The 17,120-nt window shown below is 42.9% G+C and overlaps 6 protein-coding genes and 1 long non-coding RNA gene across 11 annotated transcripts; 5 read left to right on the forward strand and 2 right to left on the reverse strand.

Annotated features, from left to right (window-relative positions):
* Positions 1 to 548: 548 nt before the first annotated feature.
* LOC124208980 lies at positions 549 to 1,955 on the forward strand. The gene is made up of 3 exons (XM_046606848.1): positions 549 to 1,198; positions 1,271 to 1,391; positions 1,481 to 1,955. The coding sequence occupies exons 1-3, from the start codon at positions 1,175 to 1,177 to the stop codon at positions 1,846 to 1,848; spliced, it is 513 nt and encodes a 170-aa protein (XP_046462804.1). The 5' UTR covers positions 549 to 1,174; the 3' UTR covers positions 1,849 to 1,955.
* Positions 1,956 to 3,929: 1,974 nt separating this feature from the next.
* On the forward strand, positions 3,930 to 6,454 carry LOC124208583. Its single transcript, XM_046606408.1, has 3 exons — positions 3,930 to 4,681; positions 4,832 to 5,116; positions 6,226 to 6,454. Exons 1-3 carry the CDS (start codon positions 4,060 to 4,062, stop codon positions 6,234 to 6,236), a joined length of 918 nt encoding a protein of 305 aa, XP_046462364.1. The 5' UTR covers positions 3,930 to 4,059; the 3' UTR covers positions 6,237 to 6,454.
* A 1,672-nt stretch (positions 6,455 to 8,126) lies between these two features.
* On the forward strand, positions 8,127 to 14,108 carry LOC124208584 (putative uncharacterized protein DDB_G0271606). 5 transcript variants are annotated; one of them, XR_006880518.1, is made up of 10 exons: positions 8,127 to 8,208; positions 8,563 to 8,589; positions 8,716 to 8,806; positions 8,870 to 9,030; positions 9,101 to 9,388; positions 9,457 to 9,610; positions 9,678 to 9,892; positions 9,959 to 10,583; positions 12,509 to 13,278; positions 13,989 to 14,108. XR_006880518.1 is itself a non-coding variant. In XM_046606409.1 (8 exons), the coding sequence occupies exons 1-8, from the start codon at positions 8,158 to 8,160 to the stop codon at positions 10,211 to 10,213; spliced, it is 1,242 nt and encodes a 413-aa protein (XP_046462365.1). In that variant the 5' UTR covers positions 8,127 to 8,157; the 3' UTR covers positions 10,214 to 10,914. The 5 variants fall into 5 exon arrangements, 1 of the variants encoding a protein (XP_046462365.1); XR_006880516.1 differs by lacking the exons at positions 12,509 to 13,278; positions 13,989 to 14,108 and adding exons at positions 10,962 to 11,054; positions 11,129 to 11,254; XR_006880517.1 differs by lacking the exons at positions 12,509 to 13,278; positions 13,989 to 14,108 and adding exons at positions 10,966 to 11,054; positions 11,129 to 11,254.
* On the reverse strand, positions 11,050 to 11,683 carry LOC124208588. The gene is made up of 2 exons (XM_046606412.1): positions 11,335 to 11,683; positions 11,050 to 11,279 (listed from the first exon to the last, which is right to left on the reverse strand). Exons 1-2 carry the CDS (start codon positions 11,515 to 11,517, stop codon positions 11,118 to 11,120), a joined length of 345 nt encoding a protein of 114 aa, XP_046462368.1. The 5' UTR covers positions 11,518 to 11,683; the 3' UTR covers positions 11,050 to 11,117.
* Positions 11,735 to 13,688, reverse strand: LOC124208587 (ribonuclease 3-like). Its single transcript, XM_046606411.1, has 4 exons — positions 13,428 to 13,688; positions 12,395 to 12,466; positions 12,058 to 12,232; positions 11,735 to 11,996 (listed from the first exon to the last, which is right to left on the reverse strand). Exons 2-4 carry the CDS (start codon positions 12,443 to 12,445, stop codon positions 11,746 to 11,748), a joined length of 477 nt encoding a protein of 158 aa, XP_046462367.1. The 5' UTR covers positions 12,446 to 12,466; positions 13,428 to 13,688; the 3' UTR covers positions 11,735 to 11,745.
* Positions 14,109 to 14,274: 166 nt separating the features above from the next.
* Positions 14,275 to 15,179, forward strand: LOC124208589. The gene is made up of 4 exons (XR_006880520.1): positions 14,275 to 14,437; positions 14,498 to 14,614; positions 14,686 to 15,009; positions 15,068 to 15,179. It is a non-coding gene; the product is annotated as an uncharacterized LOC124208589 (long non-coding RNA).
* Positions 15,180 to 15,510: 331 nt separating this feature from the next.
* Positions 15,511 to 16,552, forward strand: LOC124208585 (protein bicaudal C-like). The gene is made up of 4 exons (XM_046606410.1): positions 15,511 to 15,689; positions 15,751 to 15,931; positions 15,991 to 16,110; positions 16,174 to 16,552. Exons 1-4 carry the CDS (start codon positions 15,546 to 15,548, stop codon positions 16,254 to 16,256), a joined length of 528 nt encoding a protein of 175 aa, XP_046462366.1. The 5' UTR covers positions 15,511 to 15,545; the 3' UTR covers positions 16,257 to 16,552.
* The last annotated feature ends 568 nt before the right edge of the window (positions 16,553 to 17,120 follow it).

Genomic DNA, 17,120 nt, shown 5'->3' on the forward strand with positions numbered 1-17,120 from the left:
CCATTTCCCTAACTAACCACTAACCAACGCCCGCCCAGTGGTCTTTCACCCGCTGTGACTAACAGAAGGAGGGGAGGGCTCTGGTCGAACGGGGACTTGGAAGGCGCATGATCTGATGAAAACTTTTGGAGGGTCATGTGTCTAACGCGGAAGTTTACTATGACTACATCTCCCCGGAAAAACTGGCCCAACTATAAGAAGTGGAGAGTTGATTGAAAATGAAATCGTGTGACCACACAAGTTTGATTCTTATTATTACTTATTTCCTCTCTTTTATTTTCGACCCTGTAGATAGTAGTACGGTAGTGTATGCCTGGGCAGTCAGAGGGGGGGGGGGGGTAAATAAGGCAATCCAACTGATATTCATAGAATGCGCATTCACGAGATTCACTCTGACTTGTCCTGGTGAGCTGCAACGCAACCAACTACACAAACGCAGCGGGGAGAAAACGAACCTTAAGGGGGGAAAAAGAAGAAGAAGAAAGAAGAGAAGCTGTTCATATAGGGGAGAGAGAGAGCCCTATACTCGCCTATACTACTCAGCTATAGCTGGTGGATTTGTCACAATCGGGAGAAGAGAGAAACTGACTCAATGTATTTATGTATGTGTGTGTCCTGCGGATCTAACACGATAACAAGCCGGCCCACCCTCAGCTGGAACCCCCTCCAGACATGAACGTAACACACATCGACGGGTTGTAGATGTAGTAGGTAAGACTTGTGTTTCTTTTTCCTCTTTTTGACTTCCATCCCTAAAGGCTCTAATTTCGTCGTCATCTTCGTCATCCCACACGCGGTCCTTGAGGAACTCCGGAATATAAAAAGGCAAGAAAAACGGGCGTCGTCAACAACGACGCTGCCGGCCAACCTACCCGCCCGCGCCCGCGCTCCACTCTAATCACGTTATCCGCGTCTAGCAGATATATCTAATAATCTCTCTCTCGTCTTTTTGAGTAGTCGTCCTCCTCTCTTCCGCCGAGCCCACTCAAGAAGAAGAACAACGATAATATTATTGGACGTCAAAGAGACCGAAGATTTAACCCTCCGTTGGAGGGCAGCGGCCTTGTGTGGCATCAGATCATCAGTGACAGATAGGTTAGATGAATAGATATATACAGGACACTCACGTCCACATGGTCGGCCATACCAACACGAAACCGTTCGAGTGTTCTCAATGCGCCTACCGCTCCAACTGGAGGTGAGTCCAGCAGCACAGCTGGCAGACGTGCTTTAACTTTGCCCGCTAGCGAGTAACTTTTTCTGATTCAAGTTGAAAGCGGCCCGCGACCCGGCTCACACACAGGCTCGAGTTCTCTTGCTGGACTCTTCTGGCGAACGTCATTACGATCAGTACGACCGTTACCTGGTTATCATGCGCGTCACGGAATCGGGTAAACGAACTCGGTTGTCCTAACCCCCCCCCCCTGTCTCCTTAAATTTTTACAACAAATTTTTCTTTTTTTAAATTTTTCTTTTTCAGGAGGTCCGTCGTTGACCCCCGGGCAATTCGCCATGGAAGAAATGGGACGTAGAGCGGCGACTTCTTCTTCTCGGCGGACCGATTCTTTGTCGCCGTCTCCGTCTCCTTCGCCGGTGCCTTCGCCCGTTCCCGTTGCGGCTTCTGCCAGCACCGCAACTTCCACCTCCGTTGAGTCGCTGCCGTTCAATTTGTCCGACGTCTCGTTGGCCACTTCGTTGGCCAGTATCGCCTCCAGTCTCTTACCGCCACCTCCTGCCATCCGCCAGCTTCCGTCGCTCAACGCCATCCACCCGGAAGATTCTCATCACTTGACGACGGAGTATCCGTCGCCCACCAAATCGACCAGCGGCGCCAGCGCCAATCCATGACGAACCATCTGCAAATGCAAACGTTGCGTTTTGAAGTAAGTCGATCCTATTTGATTCCGGCGCTAATTAAATAGAATAAAAGGATTAGTTAAGGATTTTTTTTAAAATGATTTGACTAAAGAATTTTGTGAAAATGTTGCGCAGTTTTATGATTACAAAAAAATTACGTGTCTGACTAATTACTTAATTAGGCACAAAGATAAGCGAATGGTGTTGGCCCACATGGCCAAGCACACGAGACAGGACAATTTCTGGTGTGGCCTCTGTGGCAAAGGAACCAACTAGCAGAGGGTCATTAGGTTATTTTCTCACACTATTTAACCTTCTCGGTGTTTCCGTCCTGTCCAAATTATAAAAAAATAAAAAAAAATAAAAAAAAATTGGGGACCTTAGAAACTAATCAAAATGGCAAATGGCATTAAACTAATTGATGTAATAATAACTTGAAACTAACTAAAAAAGGTGATTGGTTGGTTGTGGTGATTGGTGCTAACTTTTCTCTTTCTCTCTGTCCTCTTTCTAAAACTAAAACAAACGTGGATCAATTCAATCAACAGAGATCATAACCGGGAGGAAGACGGTCTTGCAACACATTCGAAGCGCTCACTATCATCCATCGGGTGTCGGTACTAATCACAGCAGTCCTTCCCTGTCGGTTTCATCGACGGAGCTGACGAGCGGCGGCCAGATGGCCATGGGTGAGGCTGGCAGCTTGGCCATTCTTTTTCCACCGCCGCCGGCTTCCTCCTCTCCTCCAGCGGAGGAGGAGGCTCTTCAACTTCCATAGCACCCGCTTTTCGGTGTGGAGTCTGCAATCAAGTTTCCAATTGGAAACACGTGATTCAGGGTTTCTCTTTCTCTTTTCCCTTTTATTTTATTTTTAAAATTTTTCTGATTGGCTAACTTTTCTTATATTTTCCGTTTGTCCTTTCCCAATAGATAGGAATGATTAGTGTGAATGTTTTTAGTTTTTTGCAGAAAATTATTATTTGTTTTGAGTTTAGTTAGGACTGATTGCAAATTGGATTTCCGTCTAATCTTTGAATAATGTTTTGTCATGACAGCGCCATGGCCGTTTGAAACACAATGGCAACATCCAAGTCATTGAAAATCGAGTGACGGATGAATTCCGCTGTACAATTGAGTCGCGAAGGTGACGGTTTGTCGGTCTCGCCTCTCAATGGCAGGGCCGGCAAGGAAACGGCCCAAAGAGAAAGCCCCCTTCCCGATGAAGATTTCATGGGTATGTGTTTTTATATTGAAATTTTAATCGATTTTCTTAATTGTCCAATTCAATCATTTTTTGGGATTAGCAGGTTACATGATGCACTTGGATGTGCAACAGTATTCGTGTTCCATTTGCCCGTTTGCTTGCAAAAGGGTGACGGCGGACATTGAAGTTCATCGGCAGCATCACAAAACAGGATCGGGTCGGCCCATCCGCTGTCCCATCTGCCCGTTTTTCGTCACCGATAATCAGTACAGTCATTGATTAACTTTATACATTTTAAATGCATTATCCTTTTTGATTTCTGTAGGGAACTGGCCCAGCATCTCGTCCTGCACGACATGCACGATTTGAAATTGGATTCTTCCGGCCAACTTTCTTGCAGCGTCGAAAAGGTGCGATTGTATGAAATAATATCCATTTGAAACTGAAAGTTAACGTTTTAACTCATTCAAAACAGCAGAGCCACACCGCGGAACAGTCGAGTTCCGGGAGAAGATTCCGTTGCAGCTCTTGCCCGTACGTCAGTGACAACAAGAGACAATACGTTTACCACCGGCAGTTCCATCGGCCGCGGGGTGCGCCTTACAAGTGTTCGCAATGCTCCTACAACGTCAGCCGGAGGCATTTGCTGAATCAACACCTCAGCGTCCACGGCCTGCCGCCCGTCGGCCTCCTGGACGGTGATAACTACGCGTCCTATTCGGATGCCATCGGGTCGGAAGCCGAAGCGGAAGCCGAAGCCGCCGAGGCCATTGAAATGGCGGACGACGAAGTGATGGTGGCCGCTGCTGTAGATTATTCGCCCACGCCCATCTCGGCCTGTTCGTCTTACTCGGCCGTCGCGGCCGCATCCAGCAGCGGAAGGCTATACCCACCTGGGCCTAGATCCCAACACGATCGCCCGTCTGCCGGACTCTGCCACGGTTTCGCTGCTGGACATTCCGCTGACGTGGGTGTCGCGGTGCACGAAATTTTACAAAATGTTCAAGTGCCGCCACTGCCCGCACGTCAACGTCCGCAAGGCCAACATCCAGGAGCACGAGAAGAGACACCAGACCAAGCCGGGCAGCGCCGCCGGCGGCGGTGGCGACAACATGCACGCCTGCTCAATGTGCAATTACCGGTGCAACAACGCCGGCGTCTTGTCGGCCCACGTCAAAGTCCACCAGAACGTGCTGGGCATCATCCACGCCCTGGCCGATCCTTCGAGATCCGACGAGGAGCAGTTGCGCCAATTGGCCGGAGTGGCGGGTTTCAAAACGGGGGGAGAAGCATTGGCCCTGGTTGGAAAAGAAGCGGAAGAATCTTGTTCGTCGCTTTCGTCGTCCGGAAGTGCCGCCCCTCAACCGAAATTGGATTTGCTGCTGGGTCGGGCCGGCGAAGACGCCAAAGGTGGCGGCGGGAAAAAGTTACATTTTTGCGCTCACTGCCCGGCCCGTTTTCTGGTCGAGGCGGAGCTCCTGATTCACACACACACACAACGCTTTCACGGAGTCAAACTGGCCTTCCGTTGTGACGTCTGCTCTTACACGGCCCGCGCAAGAGAACCACCTGCTGGCCCATTGGATGGTCCACAGTCGCGAATATCAAGAGAGAACCAAGGTACTTCATTTGTTTTTCATTTTTTTTTAATTTGAAGCTGACAGCTGATTTGATAGATTAGATATTTGATGTAACGATGATGAATAACTCTTTCGTTTTGTTGGTTTTTCTTTGCATTTGATTTCAACTGAAATTGTCAAATATATACAGAGGCTCACGCTGAAATCGACGGCGGCCCGGAGAAGTACGTCAAGAGCGGGAGCACGTTGAAGCTGACGTGCCACCTGAGACAGAGCAGCGTGACTCCGGACTTCGTCTTCTGGTACCAGGACGAGCGTATGATCAACTACGAGGGAGCGGCCGGCGTCAAAGTCATCAGCGATGCCGCATCCAGCACGCTCATCATTGAACGGGCCCAGAGCGTCCACTCGGGCAACTACTCATGCGTCCCGTACAATGTCAACCCGTCGTCCGTCATCGTTCACATCCTCAATGGTAAGAAAGAGAAAAAATTCCGTCCCACCGACTATACACATCCAGAAAACTCTCGTCCGTAATATATATCTGCACGTTGTCCATTCCAACCCACTCGACTTCACTCTCTCTCTCTCTCTCTCTCTCTCTATCTCTCTCTCTCTCTCTCTCTCCGTGTGCAGCAGTCGCCACTCCAATTTCACGAGTTCTCCGTCTTATATTCGTCCCCGATTCCCGCATAGTTCCGCGCTCTTTCCTCGTTTTCTTTCTCCACCAGCTTCTAGACTTGCGTTCGCTTCTCTCTCTTGGGTTTCTTCCTTCTTTCCCGTTATTCTTCTTCTTCTTTTCCACCTACTATATTACACCTACTGCGCGGGCTCCTTAAATCTAACGACATCGACGTTAGACCAAGCGAAGAATTTCAAAAACCTCCTCCTCCAACACACAAGGCCCCTCCAAAAAACATTTGCATCGGAATTTTTCGGGTTCTGGGTTTCCCCTAGCACCAGCACCACCCCGATGTCACGACGGAAAGCTTTGAAAGCCTCTTAAACCCTAAAATCCGGACTACTGTGTCTAGATGAGCTGTGCGAGTGCTTGTCTATACAATTTGAATCAAAGTAACTGAACTCAGAGATGTCTGCTGCTTTACCTATTCCGGGTATAGCGCTAGGAGCAGTAAAGTACAATATACGTAAATATATACGTGGCCAAGGCCATCTATACTGGGTTGAAATAAATAGACGGGTCGGCCTATGTATACTTGTATTAGGCACGGGGCTCGGGAGAAATCCATAGAGATATATTAGCTAGCTGCTTCGTTATTGATGTTAATTACATTTGACTAATTAATAAACACTCGAGGGCTCGCGGAAGTCTCTAACTCTCTATGCACGCACCGCCGCGAACAACATGCGCTAGAGTGATGGAAGTGTTTCCCCGGTATGCCGGTAAGATGCCATCTTCTTTTAAGAGATCACGTTCGATGTGCCTTTCATTTTTCTCCGGTTTGTATTTTTCTTTTGTTTTTTTGCAAAGTATCCATCGGATTTTGCTTCCAGCGTTGATGGATTTTTGTATGTGAGTGTCGGCTTTTTTGTTAACTTATTCATTTTTATTCTTTTTGCCAGACTGGTGCTGAAGAAAGTTTTTTCTTCTCAGAAACTTGGAAAAAAACTTTGACTTTTCTTCAGCGGTGTCCGTGTCGAGTTTCCAGCCAAGGATTATCCGTCGCAGATTTCCATGATGATAAAGTAAGTGTTTTTTCCGTTTTGTCTTTCCGCTTTGAATCAACAAACGAAGGAAAGCAGACTCCATTTTGATTGAACGCCATCTATCCATATCTAAGTTATTTACTTTTCTCAGCATTTTTAGGTTTACATGTTATTGATTTGTTTTAATCTGATGTTTTCATGGCTAATGTGTAAAGCTAGTTTCAAGTAAAATTGTGAATGATAATGATCCTTTAATTGGATTACCGTTCTGGTAAAACCTTGTGTTACTTATGCATGTTAAATATTACAGATTTTTGCCATGCATCCTGCAACTGGTAGAAATTCTAGCATTAAAGTTAACTCGTTTTCATTTCCGTTCATTATTTTATGACGAATTTGGAATTTAATCTAGTGTTCTCGAATGAACATTTTTTTAAAAATATGTTAAACATATGCACGTCCACAGTAAACGTAATATCTATCGCTAGATGGTGTTGTCAGTTAGATATTTTTGGTTTTCCCTGAAATCGCATCTTCTTGAAAACCCATTTTTAGAATTTTTCCAGTCGGAATCTTCATCGACGACGACGGCTGTGCAGAGCGGCGGAACCCCGACGATGGTGCCTGTCGATCCTGGATCGAATCAAAATTACACCCCGTCTGCGCCATCTTCCGTTGTCGAGGCCATGCCATGCAATCGCCCATGGGTCCATCGCAAATTCCTACTCAAGTATATAGTTAGTAGAAAAGTAGTATTATAGTATATATCATAAATAACATAGAAGAATCGGCCTTTTTTCTCCTCTCCTTCCTATAAGCACACACACGATCTCTCTCGAAGTTTGCACGGCACACAATGGCTTTAGCGCCCCCTACCAACCAATTTTTTCTCTCCCCTCTTCATCCCTCGGTGCACATTTATGCATCCGTCTTTTTGTGTCGAAAGAGAGAGAGAACCACAGCAGCGGCTATATTGAGTACGCTTAACACGCCCTGTACTTTGCTACGCTATAGCGCGCTCACTCTGACTGAATCCTATCTGAGAACGGATCCACATGACACCCGACTAAACTTTATATACCATCGTTCATTTTGTGTCCATATCTGATACCCTCCTCGCATTCGTCCGTGTTCAATATTACATGGGTAGCCGGTAGCGTGGTAGTTTGCATGTTTGATCAGTGGAGTAGGATGAAGGAAGACAAAAAAGAATTTCACATTCTGTTCAAACATGGGGCTCGGAACATGGACACATGGGTCACCCGGGGGGACAGTCGAATTTACATGAAACCCCTTGAATTCAATTTATAGTCCAACCATTTTAGGGAGCTTGTAACCAATGTCAATTCATCCGAGTAAAATGTCGTTATTTTCTCCTCTAGTTCTTGTTCCAGCAGTAACTAATGGCTAGCCCTCAGCTACAACAACAGACAGATACACACCTGGACCATCTCCTGGTGGTTCTCAAACACAGCAACCCAACGGAGGTGGAGGAAACCCTTCTGCCTTCTCCGATGAATGGCGGCAGGAATGCAGCAATGGCGATGAATACGATCAATTTGTCGGCTATGAACTCGATGATGCCTTCTTTGGCTTACAACGGAATGGCCGGAATGACGATGGCCAGTATGAATGCTGCCGGTTTAAAACAATCGATGGGTCATCCTGTCATGTCTTCTGGAGGGATGCCTCAGGTTTGATTGACAAACATATTTTTTTAGTTTTGACAGTCGTCAATATCTCCCTAAAACATACTTGGCGAATATTGACGTGCAGGTTCAAGTAAACCAGCAACAGATTCCGTACTTGCAGCAATTACACAGTAATGCCCAGGGTACGCGATTCATCATGCCAGGAAATATTTCGTTGCAGCCAAAAGGTGTTAATCAAACGATACAGGTAATTTTAATCTTCTACAATATATTAAAGAATTAAAATTAAATTTGGAAAAACGGAATGAGACGAAGCATAAAATAAATATGGCAACCAATTTACGGAGGAGGTAACGGAACAAAAACAAACAGTTGTAAATGCCATCTAGCGGAGCATGATTTCAAACCCACGTTTGAAGAGCACTTTTGTTTTTTAACACAAATGATTTCAAACCCACGGTTGAATCGTTGAAGAGCATTTTTATTTTACTCCAATGACAAGATATTTAGGACAAAATATTAATTATAATAATTCGTACTGATAGACCACGTTTGTTTTTAATTGCGGATTTGACGAGTTTCTTTTGTCTTTCTCATTCAGTCGACCAATTTCGGACAACCTATTCAGGTGTGTGTTATTGCTTCCCTCAAACGTTACGAATGGTCCCATTGATCTAAATTGATTTGTCATGTATTCTCACAAAGGGAACTAGAACATGGAATAAAATTAGACAATTTTGTTATCTATCTTTAGGTTATTGCTGCTGGCAAACCATTTCAACCTGGGCAATGGACACCACATCTTCAATTAACCGGCAACAATATGCTAAAGGGTCATCAAAATGGTATAGCATGTTATTCTTGGTAATCCAAAGTGTCACCTTCTCAATAATATCAATTTTTTACAGATAACAATGCCATACTTCAATTTTTCAACAATGCAAGGAATAATGGATGTATTCCAACATCAAATAATCAGACGTTGGTCATTACTGGACCGCTGATCACAAATCAAGCTGGAAATTACAATCAGCAAGGTCAACAAGGAAAGCCCATTGAAATGAATAAGGTGTGTTGAAGATTTGAATGTCCTATATTGAATGTGTTTTGTTAAAATAAATTTTGAATTGTATTATTAGGCACAGCAGCAGCAACAACAACAGCAACAACAACAGCAACAACAACAGCAGCAGCAGCAGCAACAACAGCAACCATATTACCAAGTTGTGATTGCTGGGATGCCTCCAAAGTCCCCAGTCATGACATCTGCTGTTGGAAATAAGGGCAACATGGCCAGTACAGGTGTTAACGTCAGTCAGGCAACCAATATGTTGGCACAACCTCAGATTGTCACTTCTCAAGCGAATTCTGCACCCATGCAACTTGGTGGTTCCATGCAACCAATGCAGATCATAAGTCAAATGCAGGTAGTGTAGTTTCGTTATTATTTGGTATTGATTTTTTTTTCTAATGTATCCTTGTTTTGACTTAAAAGGGTAACCAAATGGGCCAGTCTTTAGGATTTCAACTACCTCCAAACTTTTATCAGTTTGGAGGTCAGCAAGGCCCCATCATTATCAGACAACATTGGCAACCCGACGGAATGTTTTTCCAGACGGCACCTCAGCCAACTATCGCTGCGCAACCGGGTGAGTTGCTTTACTGAATACTATCTTCAATTTTAAAAGCTAATTTTTATTTTCCAATTCAAATCAGCACTTCAACCAGTGCCTCCCCTTACTGCTGCCATTAAACCTAGAGCAGAGACTCCATCAAAAGCAAGCGGAACCCGCCCATTATCAACGATATTGCCTTCATCATCGGGAGCATCGACAGCACCAACACTGATTCGGCCAGCCTCGTCCATGTCCAATCAAACATTTGCAGGCGGAGTGGTCACAAATGCTCAAACTGGCAACCCTAGACCTGCCGTAAGCAAATCTATTCTTTCAGCAGCTATCTATAAGGATTTCTATAATCAATATTTGTTCGATTAGGGTAAGACCAAGAAAGTTGGACGGCCTCCACAAAATCAACAGCGACCAGTGGCACCGTCAGTCGTGCAAGGCCAGCAAGCTCTTTTACAGCCGGTACAGCAGCAACAACAGCAACAACAACAACAACATCAACAGCCGCATATTCAGTTCCAACAGCAACAACAGAATCAACAACTGCATGCCGTATCTCAGCAACTCATTGCTCAACATTTAAGAAATTCTGTTGATTGTTGCCTATATGTTAAACCATGTTAAAGCATCGATCCAATAGTTTCAGATGCAGCAGCATCTGTTCCAAATTCAGCAGTATCAACAGTAACAACAGCCGACACTAATGTCACTTCCGGCTTTCCAGCAAGTGGCTCAGCAAACGCTGGATACCAATCAACAAGCCCAACTGCAGCAAGCTATCGTTTTGGATACCCATCGTTGGCCTTCACATCGGAGGGCGGAAATAGGCGCGGCGATCTTGGATTCAGTGGTTGTGTTTTTTCTTTTTTTCAAAGTGAATGCTGTGAGTGCGTGAGTGTGTGTGTGAGTGCAAAGTGAAAACACTGTGTGTTTCCGACAACAACAACAATCTAAAGAAATGGTGAAGAAGAACTCTGTTTTTTTTTCTGATAAGGTAAGTTTTCCTTATATTTATTACTTCTTTTATCCTTCAATTACTTCTGACCGGTCTGTACCCTTACAAATTTTAATTTCGATCATTCTCTTTGTTTTCTTACAATTTCTTGTAAACTTAGTGGCAAATTTTTTACAATGAATTATTTAAATCAAAATAATATTTACATTTTGTTTATCACGAAGTTTGTTTGTTCGTCGATGTTGTCTACCATGGTTTGTTTATTGGTAGAGAACATACTTAGATGCAGCTAGTTTTGCCTTGTGTTTCGTATTGCCCTCCCCCCTGTAGACTTCTCCGTCGATGGTTATATTGCATATGAAACACCCACTGGGCGATTTCGTCTCCCTAATTTATTAAAATTTATTTGTTGGTTAGTTAGGTAACTTAAGTAACGTTCGTTATTTGTACATACCTGATTGACATACTCGGATGACGTGTTGGCAGAATTTCAGTTGCCGGTGGCTTGAAGTGAGCTATGGAAAATTATTATTTTTTTAAATTATTTTAATGGGAGGTCTAAAATTCATTTTTTTAACTGTTAGCGTCATCGAGGAAGGGTTGAAATGAATTTCGTAAGGGAACCTTCGGAATCGATGAAAATGGCTCCTGCAATCGACTCGAAAGTACGTCTGGCACCTTAATGCATCGTGCTGCTATTGGACACTGAGGTCCCGAGCTTGCCAAGCTATAAGACTGAGTAAATTCATTGTTAATTTTAAATTTATTGGAATTAAAAAGGTTTTTTTACCATGTTTGAGTAGGGATGAGCGGCCTTTTCTTGATTCTCTGCAAATTCGTTGACGTTGTGCAGCCATGATGGCGGCAGGCCCAGTAAGAATTTGTGAATTCCGAATTTTACAGTCAAAACACCAAAGCAGTCGTTGCATGTAAGGGCAGATATGTGACGAGTCAAATCTCCTGGGTTGTACATCGTAATGGTTCTGAATAGTCCAATGGACACGAGTATTCCTAAACATTTTAATATTTATTTTAAATTTATAATTTTTAAAAAATGAGTTTAAGATTGAAGGAGGAATGGAGGAGGTGCTCCATGGAAAGAAAAATGACCGATCGGCATTGGCGAATGAAACACTTATTCCAGGGTAGTGCCTCCTCCACTCCTCCTTCGCCGGTAAAGCTGGGTCTACACTAGCTGTTTTTACAGACAAGTTACGGTCGTAATCGGTTTCTCGTGTCTGAATAAATGGCCGTTTCTCTCCTGTTGTTGCACAAATGCCTGCAAGACTAATTCTTGGGCTGGAGATGTCTCTTGCAACAGGAGATGCAAGTTTGTTTTGATGGCGATGACGGCCAGTGTATCGTTGCAAACCAGTTCAGACTTGATTCCGGACAATTGTCCTGCTCCGTAGTTTTCATGCCGCTCGAAGCACTCCTCGATCATAATTAAGTCTAGAAGAAACAAACAATTAAAATATAATTTAACCTCCCCATAGATGTAACGACAAATTACCTAGTACAGCATCTCCAACTAACTCCAATCTGTCTCCCTTCTTGACTGAGCTTTTAAGGCTGGCCGTCGGTCGTTTTAGGGCCTGGTGTAACATCTCCTCGTCCTTGAATTTGTATCCGAATATCTCTTCGAAATACACCGCTGCAGTTACTGGTTTTGGGGGAGTATCGTTAATCTATAGTAGGAAAAAGAAAAGGTTAACTGTATTCTGCTCACTCATTCATGAGACGTGTGGGGTTAGGTTAGGTTATGTATTGGATTTGACAAAAACGGTAACTAAAAATTTGCCGAATTTGTCAAGTCCAATACATTGACTATCACATGTTTAACTAATTACCTGTGATGGTTCTGTGCGTTGTGCGTCGTCCATGTATAAGGAAAGTTCCATTTCTGGTCCGAAATTCGCACTCTAAATAGAAATAGCAAAATTTAATTTTTTATTTTTTATTAGGAGCGCAACTGAATCCCGCACCACCCACTGTTTCTAATGTGGAAGGTGTTCCTGGAGAAAAAAAATCTACGGAATGGGACAAGGACGAAAGTTCGACTACAACAGAGACGGAACCTGTCACAGCTTCTGACCTTTTGGAACCTGAGCCAATTGCAGTGAGACATTGCGGAGAGTCATACGGTGCCTCTCCCACCTGATACAGAACTGGGGATGAAAAAGCTCGAACTTCAACCTACTAGCCTACCGTCAGCAATTAAGATTTCCAAAAAAGGTGCACACCTGTCTTGGGAGCCACCTCAGAGTACGGCTGGAGAGATAACAGTCAACCTGGAATAGCCTACAAGTTCTTAGTAGCTGGTGTCAACTCGTGTGGAAGAGACTTGTGTAGTGAAGTTTTCGCTTTCAAAACATGTCTCCCTGGATTCCCTGGTGCAAAATTTTCTGTTACCGTCAAATGGTGGAGGTATTGAGGAAATGTTAGATCACGAAACGGTGACTCTCCCACCTGATACAGAACTGGGGATGAAAAAGCTCGAACTTCAACCTGGAATAGCCTACAAGATCCTAGTAGCTGGTGTCAACTCGTGTGGAAGAGGCTTATGTAGTGAAGTTTTCGCTTTCAAAACATGTCTCACTGGATTCCCTGGTGCTCCGTCAGCAATTAAGATTTCCAAAAAAGGTGCACACCTGTCTTGGGAGCCACCTCAGAGTACGGCTGGAGAGATAACAGAATATTCAGTCTATTTGGGTGATAAGGAACTTCAGCTTAGGTTATTCGCTATTGCTTTGTAACTTGATCTGTTATCTAATTTTATTTTGAAATCCAAGTAAATTTATTATAAAGATAGAGTAATAATAGAAGAGAAAGAAAAAAAGAGAGAAAGAGAAAAAGAATTGAATCACAATTCACAACACTTACTTTTGCTCCCGTCAACGTAGAAATAGTGGGGAAGTAGTGGTTTAGTAAAAGTAGTCAATTAGTAAAAGACTTGAACAACAGCTTTGAAATTCAAATTATTCTTGCAGAACTCTTGTGAAAAACAACAGCAAAGAGATGGGAAGGGAGATCAGCTGATGGGGCGCACAGCTGATGGGACGAACAGCTGATGGCCTTGTCTTCGAGAATTTTCGAAAATTTTTCGAATGTCGGCCATCTTTGTTTTCGTCTGCTGTATCTTAGGTAGGCTATGCCAGTCAAGGTATGGAGAGGGTCTCCATTGGTAAATTTTCATGCTAAAGCTTCAAAATACTATTTTTATAATTTTTTCTATGGGTAAAATAACTACTTTGAGTGAACCATGTTTCTTTTCGTGCTCGTTCTCGTGGGCCTCGTCCAGGTTTGGTCGTTAGAAAAGGAAGTGAATCGGACGTTGCTCCTCTCAAGGAAACCGTTAAAATTCTTGTGGACTATTTTTGCGTAACATTGGCTGTAAGCAATATTTCTGAATAATTTTTTACTTATTTTGCATCTGTTCTGCAGAATCAAGTGCAAGTTTGCATGACACTGGAGATCTTGCCCCAACATCATGCTGTTGTTAAAGGTGGCAATTAAATGAATTTGCAGCACATCCGCACAGTCACTGGAACTACTATTATGTTTCCTGATCTGACTGATCCGCACATTCCTCCTCTTTGTAAAAATACCATTTCAATCAGAGGGTTGTTGGATAGTATACTTTAAGCTCATTTGATGCTGATGTTAAACATTTCATTCTACTACTTAGTGTCTTGTTAGTTTTACCTAACTCTAAATATTAACAGGGGGTTCACTTCCTCTTATGTTGACGTTTGATTTACGTGAAGAAGCAGAGCCTGATCCATTGACTGTTTCAAAGCTGGTCGAAAAATATGATGTCATTATCTCGATTAAGCCGAAACCCAAGCTCTCAGTCAAATCGGTGAACATTCGTGGTTATGAGCGTAATGCTGGTAAGTTGTGTGAATATCATGTATTGGAAATCGGTAATTAATGTCTCGCGTCTTTGCTAGGTAACATCTACGAAGCCCGCCTTATGATCTTGGGGTGTTCAGATGGCGATGAGAAGGTGGTTGATTCGATTCCATCAGCATACATAGTTACTTCAACAGATCCTTCGTTTAGCTTCCGTAAGCTCAATTAATATCGAGTTTTAATTATTTATAATTATTATAGCATAAATAATTCGTGATTGTAATAGGTCATACTCTCTGTCAACTCAACAATTTACTCCGTTTACCACCAAGGTGGATTCGGTGTTACTCGTCACCCACATCTCCAACGTCCGCATGCTCATCAACGTCGCCATTGGGATATCACAATATTCAACCAATGGCTTTGACTTACAACTGCTTCCCTCAAGGATTTCCAACTCGACCGCCTCAGGCTTATGGGGTTGTTCCTGGTATTCATCCTGCTGCTGCCCAGTTTCAGCACCGTAATACGCTTTTGGCTAAAAATCTGCAAGCCTTCAATGCCTACCAGACTCATTTGTACCCAGACGTGTACACTGACTTTCGTCAAGGTATATATGTAAAAAAATTATCGGCTGTTCAGTGGAATACTTTCTTTTTTCCAAGCAGGCCTGGATCGAAATCGAGCAGTGGAGTCTCAAGCCCGACTTTTCCGTCTGGCTCCATAAGTCCTTGTGATTTCCCTTTCGGCCATCAAAATACTATGCTGCATGATTTCACTGGCAAGTTTTTCTTTGTTTCAGTATGTGTTATTAATTAGTGTAATTTATTATAAATTGTAAAATTGAATTGTAAAGCAGAACTTCAAAACCGCATGGCATCCCAGATGAACGATGGGTTGGCTAACTGGGAACGAGATCGTCGTGTGACCTCTTGCCCTGATTATGAGGAAAAACAACTTTTGGCTTCGAATGGTAATTCAATTTTATTTCTTATTTTTGATTTTTTTTCTTCCAGTATTCTTAGACCATCCTTCTTATTCAATTGTACACAAAACATAATCTTTATCTGCTAAGAAAATTGTACTGCATGAAATTGTTTGAATGAATGGTAAAACAGTGTTATAATTGTCCTATTCTTTAAAGCCATGAGACAAACTCCTAATCCATCGCAAGCTCGGGTGCCAACTCCTACTTGGGCTGGTTATGGTTTCAGCAAATCGTCGCGCCAGACTTCGACATCCGAAAAGGGATTATTTTGCGATACGCCGGATTCAACTACTTCCATTAAGGTATTGCATATTTGTTTTTTTAATCAGCCGAAGGCATTTAGTAATTTGGTAACACTAACAGAATGGGACCCATCAACGCCGTAGTCCGTGGGATGACCCTATTTCTTCTGTGAAAAATGGACCAGACTTTGGCTTCAGTAGCAATTTGATTGACTCTGTCTCGTCTTTACCGAAACCCAGCGTTGCTGCTGCTAAAGACCTTTCTACTCTATTGCATTCCATGGGACTCACTAAATATATCGGTAACATTCTTAATTTAAGTTGTACTGAATGGATTTTAAAATATTGCTTGATTGAATAGAACTTTTCGTTGAACACGAAATCGACTTGGAATTGTTTAAAACTCTGACGGAGAATGAACTTCGTGATCTTGGCATTCACGCCTTTGGCGTGCGCAGACATATGCTACTCACTATTGCTGGTAAGTTTACACAGTTACTAGTTTTTGTTTGAAGGAACTTTTATTTTGCGCTTGTGTTTGAAGAGCTGAACAAGAAGACCGTATTTTCTGGAAGCGCTGCTCCGGGAGCCGAGCGTCGTGCTGCCGTAGCATCCAAGGACGTTTAAATTTATTGCAAGTTGAAACTTTTCAGATTGTTTGAATTAAATCCTTATTTTTTCATAGCAGCGGAATCTCTTCCTTCTTCTGTCCTTCCGATTATTTATTGCTAATAACGGTTTGCCTCTTTGATTTTTTCGATCGATATAAGCACAACGCGTCACTCCCCTTCTATCTTTTGATATTTGATAATTCCATTTTGTTTGCCATTTCCTCTTTAATCTTTCCCACCATCTACACACTTCTCTTGGTGTGACTTATATATATATTGAAAATTTTTGATAATATTCTCACACTCTTAATTTTAAAAAAATCACTAACGAAAAGAAAATAAAGAAAAAAAAATAATAAGTGCACACGTTTGGCTCTACTATGACGACTTTTTTACTCTACTCCAAACTTGAATACCTTGATCTTTGTGAACTCACCTCTAGCTTTTTTTCACGCTCATAAATACTCCCAAGTCGTTTTCTATTCAACTTAACCCTCTAGATCCCTAAAAATACTTCGATAAGACCAAAAGAATCCTTGACTTCTTTTTTCTGCTCTCCTTTTTTACGCATTGGGCTGTGTAAGAACACTCAATTTTGCACGAATGTTTTTCATAAAGGATTGATTGTAAACTTGTGTTATCTCAAGTCGATGGATGATGTATTTTTTTGTCACCTGCCACCCATTTTTTGAACTTTTATTGCTATTACCTAATTTTTTGCATGTTGTCTTGTTGATTAAGGCGCCATGACCGATAGCGTGTTATTGGCCTTCCCTTTCTCACATGTTGATTTATTTCTACTTTGTACACTTGGTGCGCTCTTCCTTCACAATTTTTTTGCAAGGTAAAAAAAAATACAAGCAGTTAAAGCATAAATATT

Source organism: Daphnia pulex, chromosome 12 (assembly GCF_021134715.1).
Source record: "Daphnia pulex isolate KAP4 chromosome 12, ASM2113471v1".
NCBI lineage: Eukaryota > Metazoa > Arthropoda > Branchiopoda > Diplostraca > Daphniidae > Daphnia > Daphnia pulex.

Coding starts and splice junctions, on each gene's coding strand:
- LOC124208980 (XM_046606848.1), top strand. CDS start 1,175: ATGCGCCTACCGCTCCAACTGGAG. Junction 1,199..1,270: donor GCCTACCGCTCCAACTGGAG/GTGAGTCCAGCA, acceptor TTCTGATTCAAG/TTGAAAGCGGCCCGCGACCC. Junction 1,392..1,480: donor CATGCGCGTCACGGAATCGG/GTAAACGAACTC, acceptor TTTCTTTTTCAG/GAGGTCCGTCGTTGACCCCC.
- LOC124208583 (XM_046606408.1), top strand. CDS start 4,060: ATGTTCAAGTGCCGCCACTGCCCGCACGTCAACGTCCGCAAGGCCAAC. Junction 4,682..4,831: donor AATATCAAGAGAGAACCAAG/GTACTTCATTTG, acceptor AAATATATACAG/AGGCTCACGCTGAAATCGAC.
- LOC124208584 (XM_046606409.1), top strand. CDS start 8,158: ATGCCAGGAAATATTTCGTTGCAGCCAAAAGGTGTTAATCAAACGATA. Junction 9,389..9,456: donor AGATCATAAGTCAAATGCAG/GTAGTGTAGTTT, acceptor TTGACTTAAAAG/GGTAACCAAATGGGCCAGTC. Junction 9,611..9,677: donor AACTATCGCTGCGCAACCGG/GTGAGTTGCTTT, acceptor AATTCAAATCAG/CACTTCAACCAGTGCCTCCC.
- LOC124208588 (XM_046606412.1), bottom strand. CDS start 11,517: ATGTACAACCCAGGAGATTTGACTCGTCACATATCTGCCCTTACATGC. Junction 11,280..11,334: donor CTCATCCCTACTCAAACATG/GTAAAAAAACCT, acceptor GAATTTACTCAG/TCTTATAGCTTGGCAAGCTC.
- LOC124208587 (XM_046606411.1), bottom strand. CDS start 12,445: ATGGAACTTTCCTTATACATGGACGACGCACAACGCACAGAACCATCA. Junction 12,233..12,394: donor AACGCACAGAACCATCACAG/GTAATTAGTTAA, acceptor TTCCTACTATAG/ATTAACGATACTCCCCCAAA. Junction 11,997..12,057: donor AGTTGGAGATGCTGTACTAG/GTAATTTGTCGT, acceptor TGTTTCTTCTAG/ACTTAATTATGATCGAGGAG.
- LOC124208585 (XM_046606410.1), top strand. CDS start 15,546: ATGAGACAAACTCCTAATCCATCGCAAGCTCGGGTGCCAACTCCTACT. Junction 15,690..15,750: donor ATTCAACTACTTCCATTAAG/GTATTGCATATT, acceptor TAACACTAACAG/AATGGGACCCATCAACGCCG. Junction 15,932..15,990: donor GGGACTCACTAAATATATCG/GTAACATTCTTA, acceptor TTGATTGAATAG/AACTTTTCGTTGAACACGAA.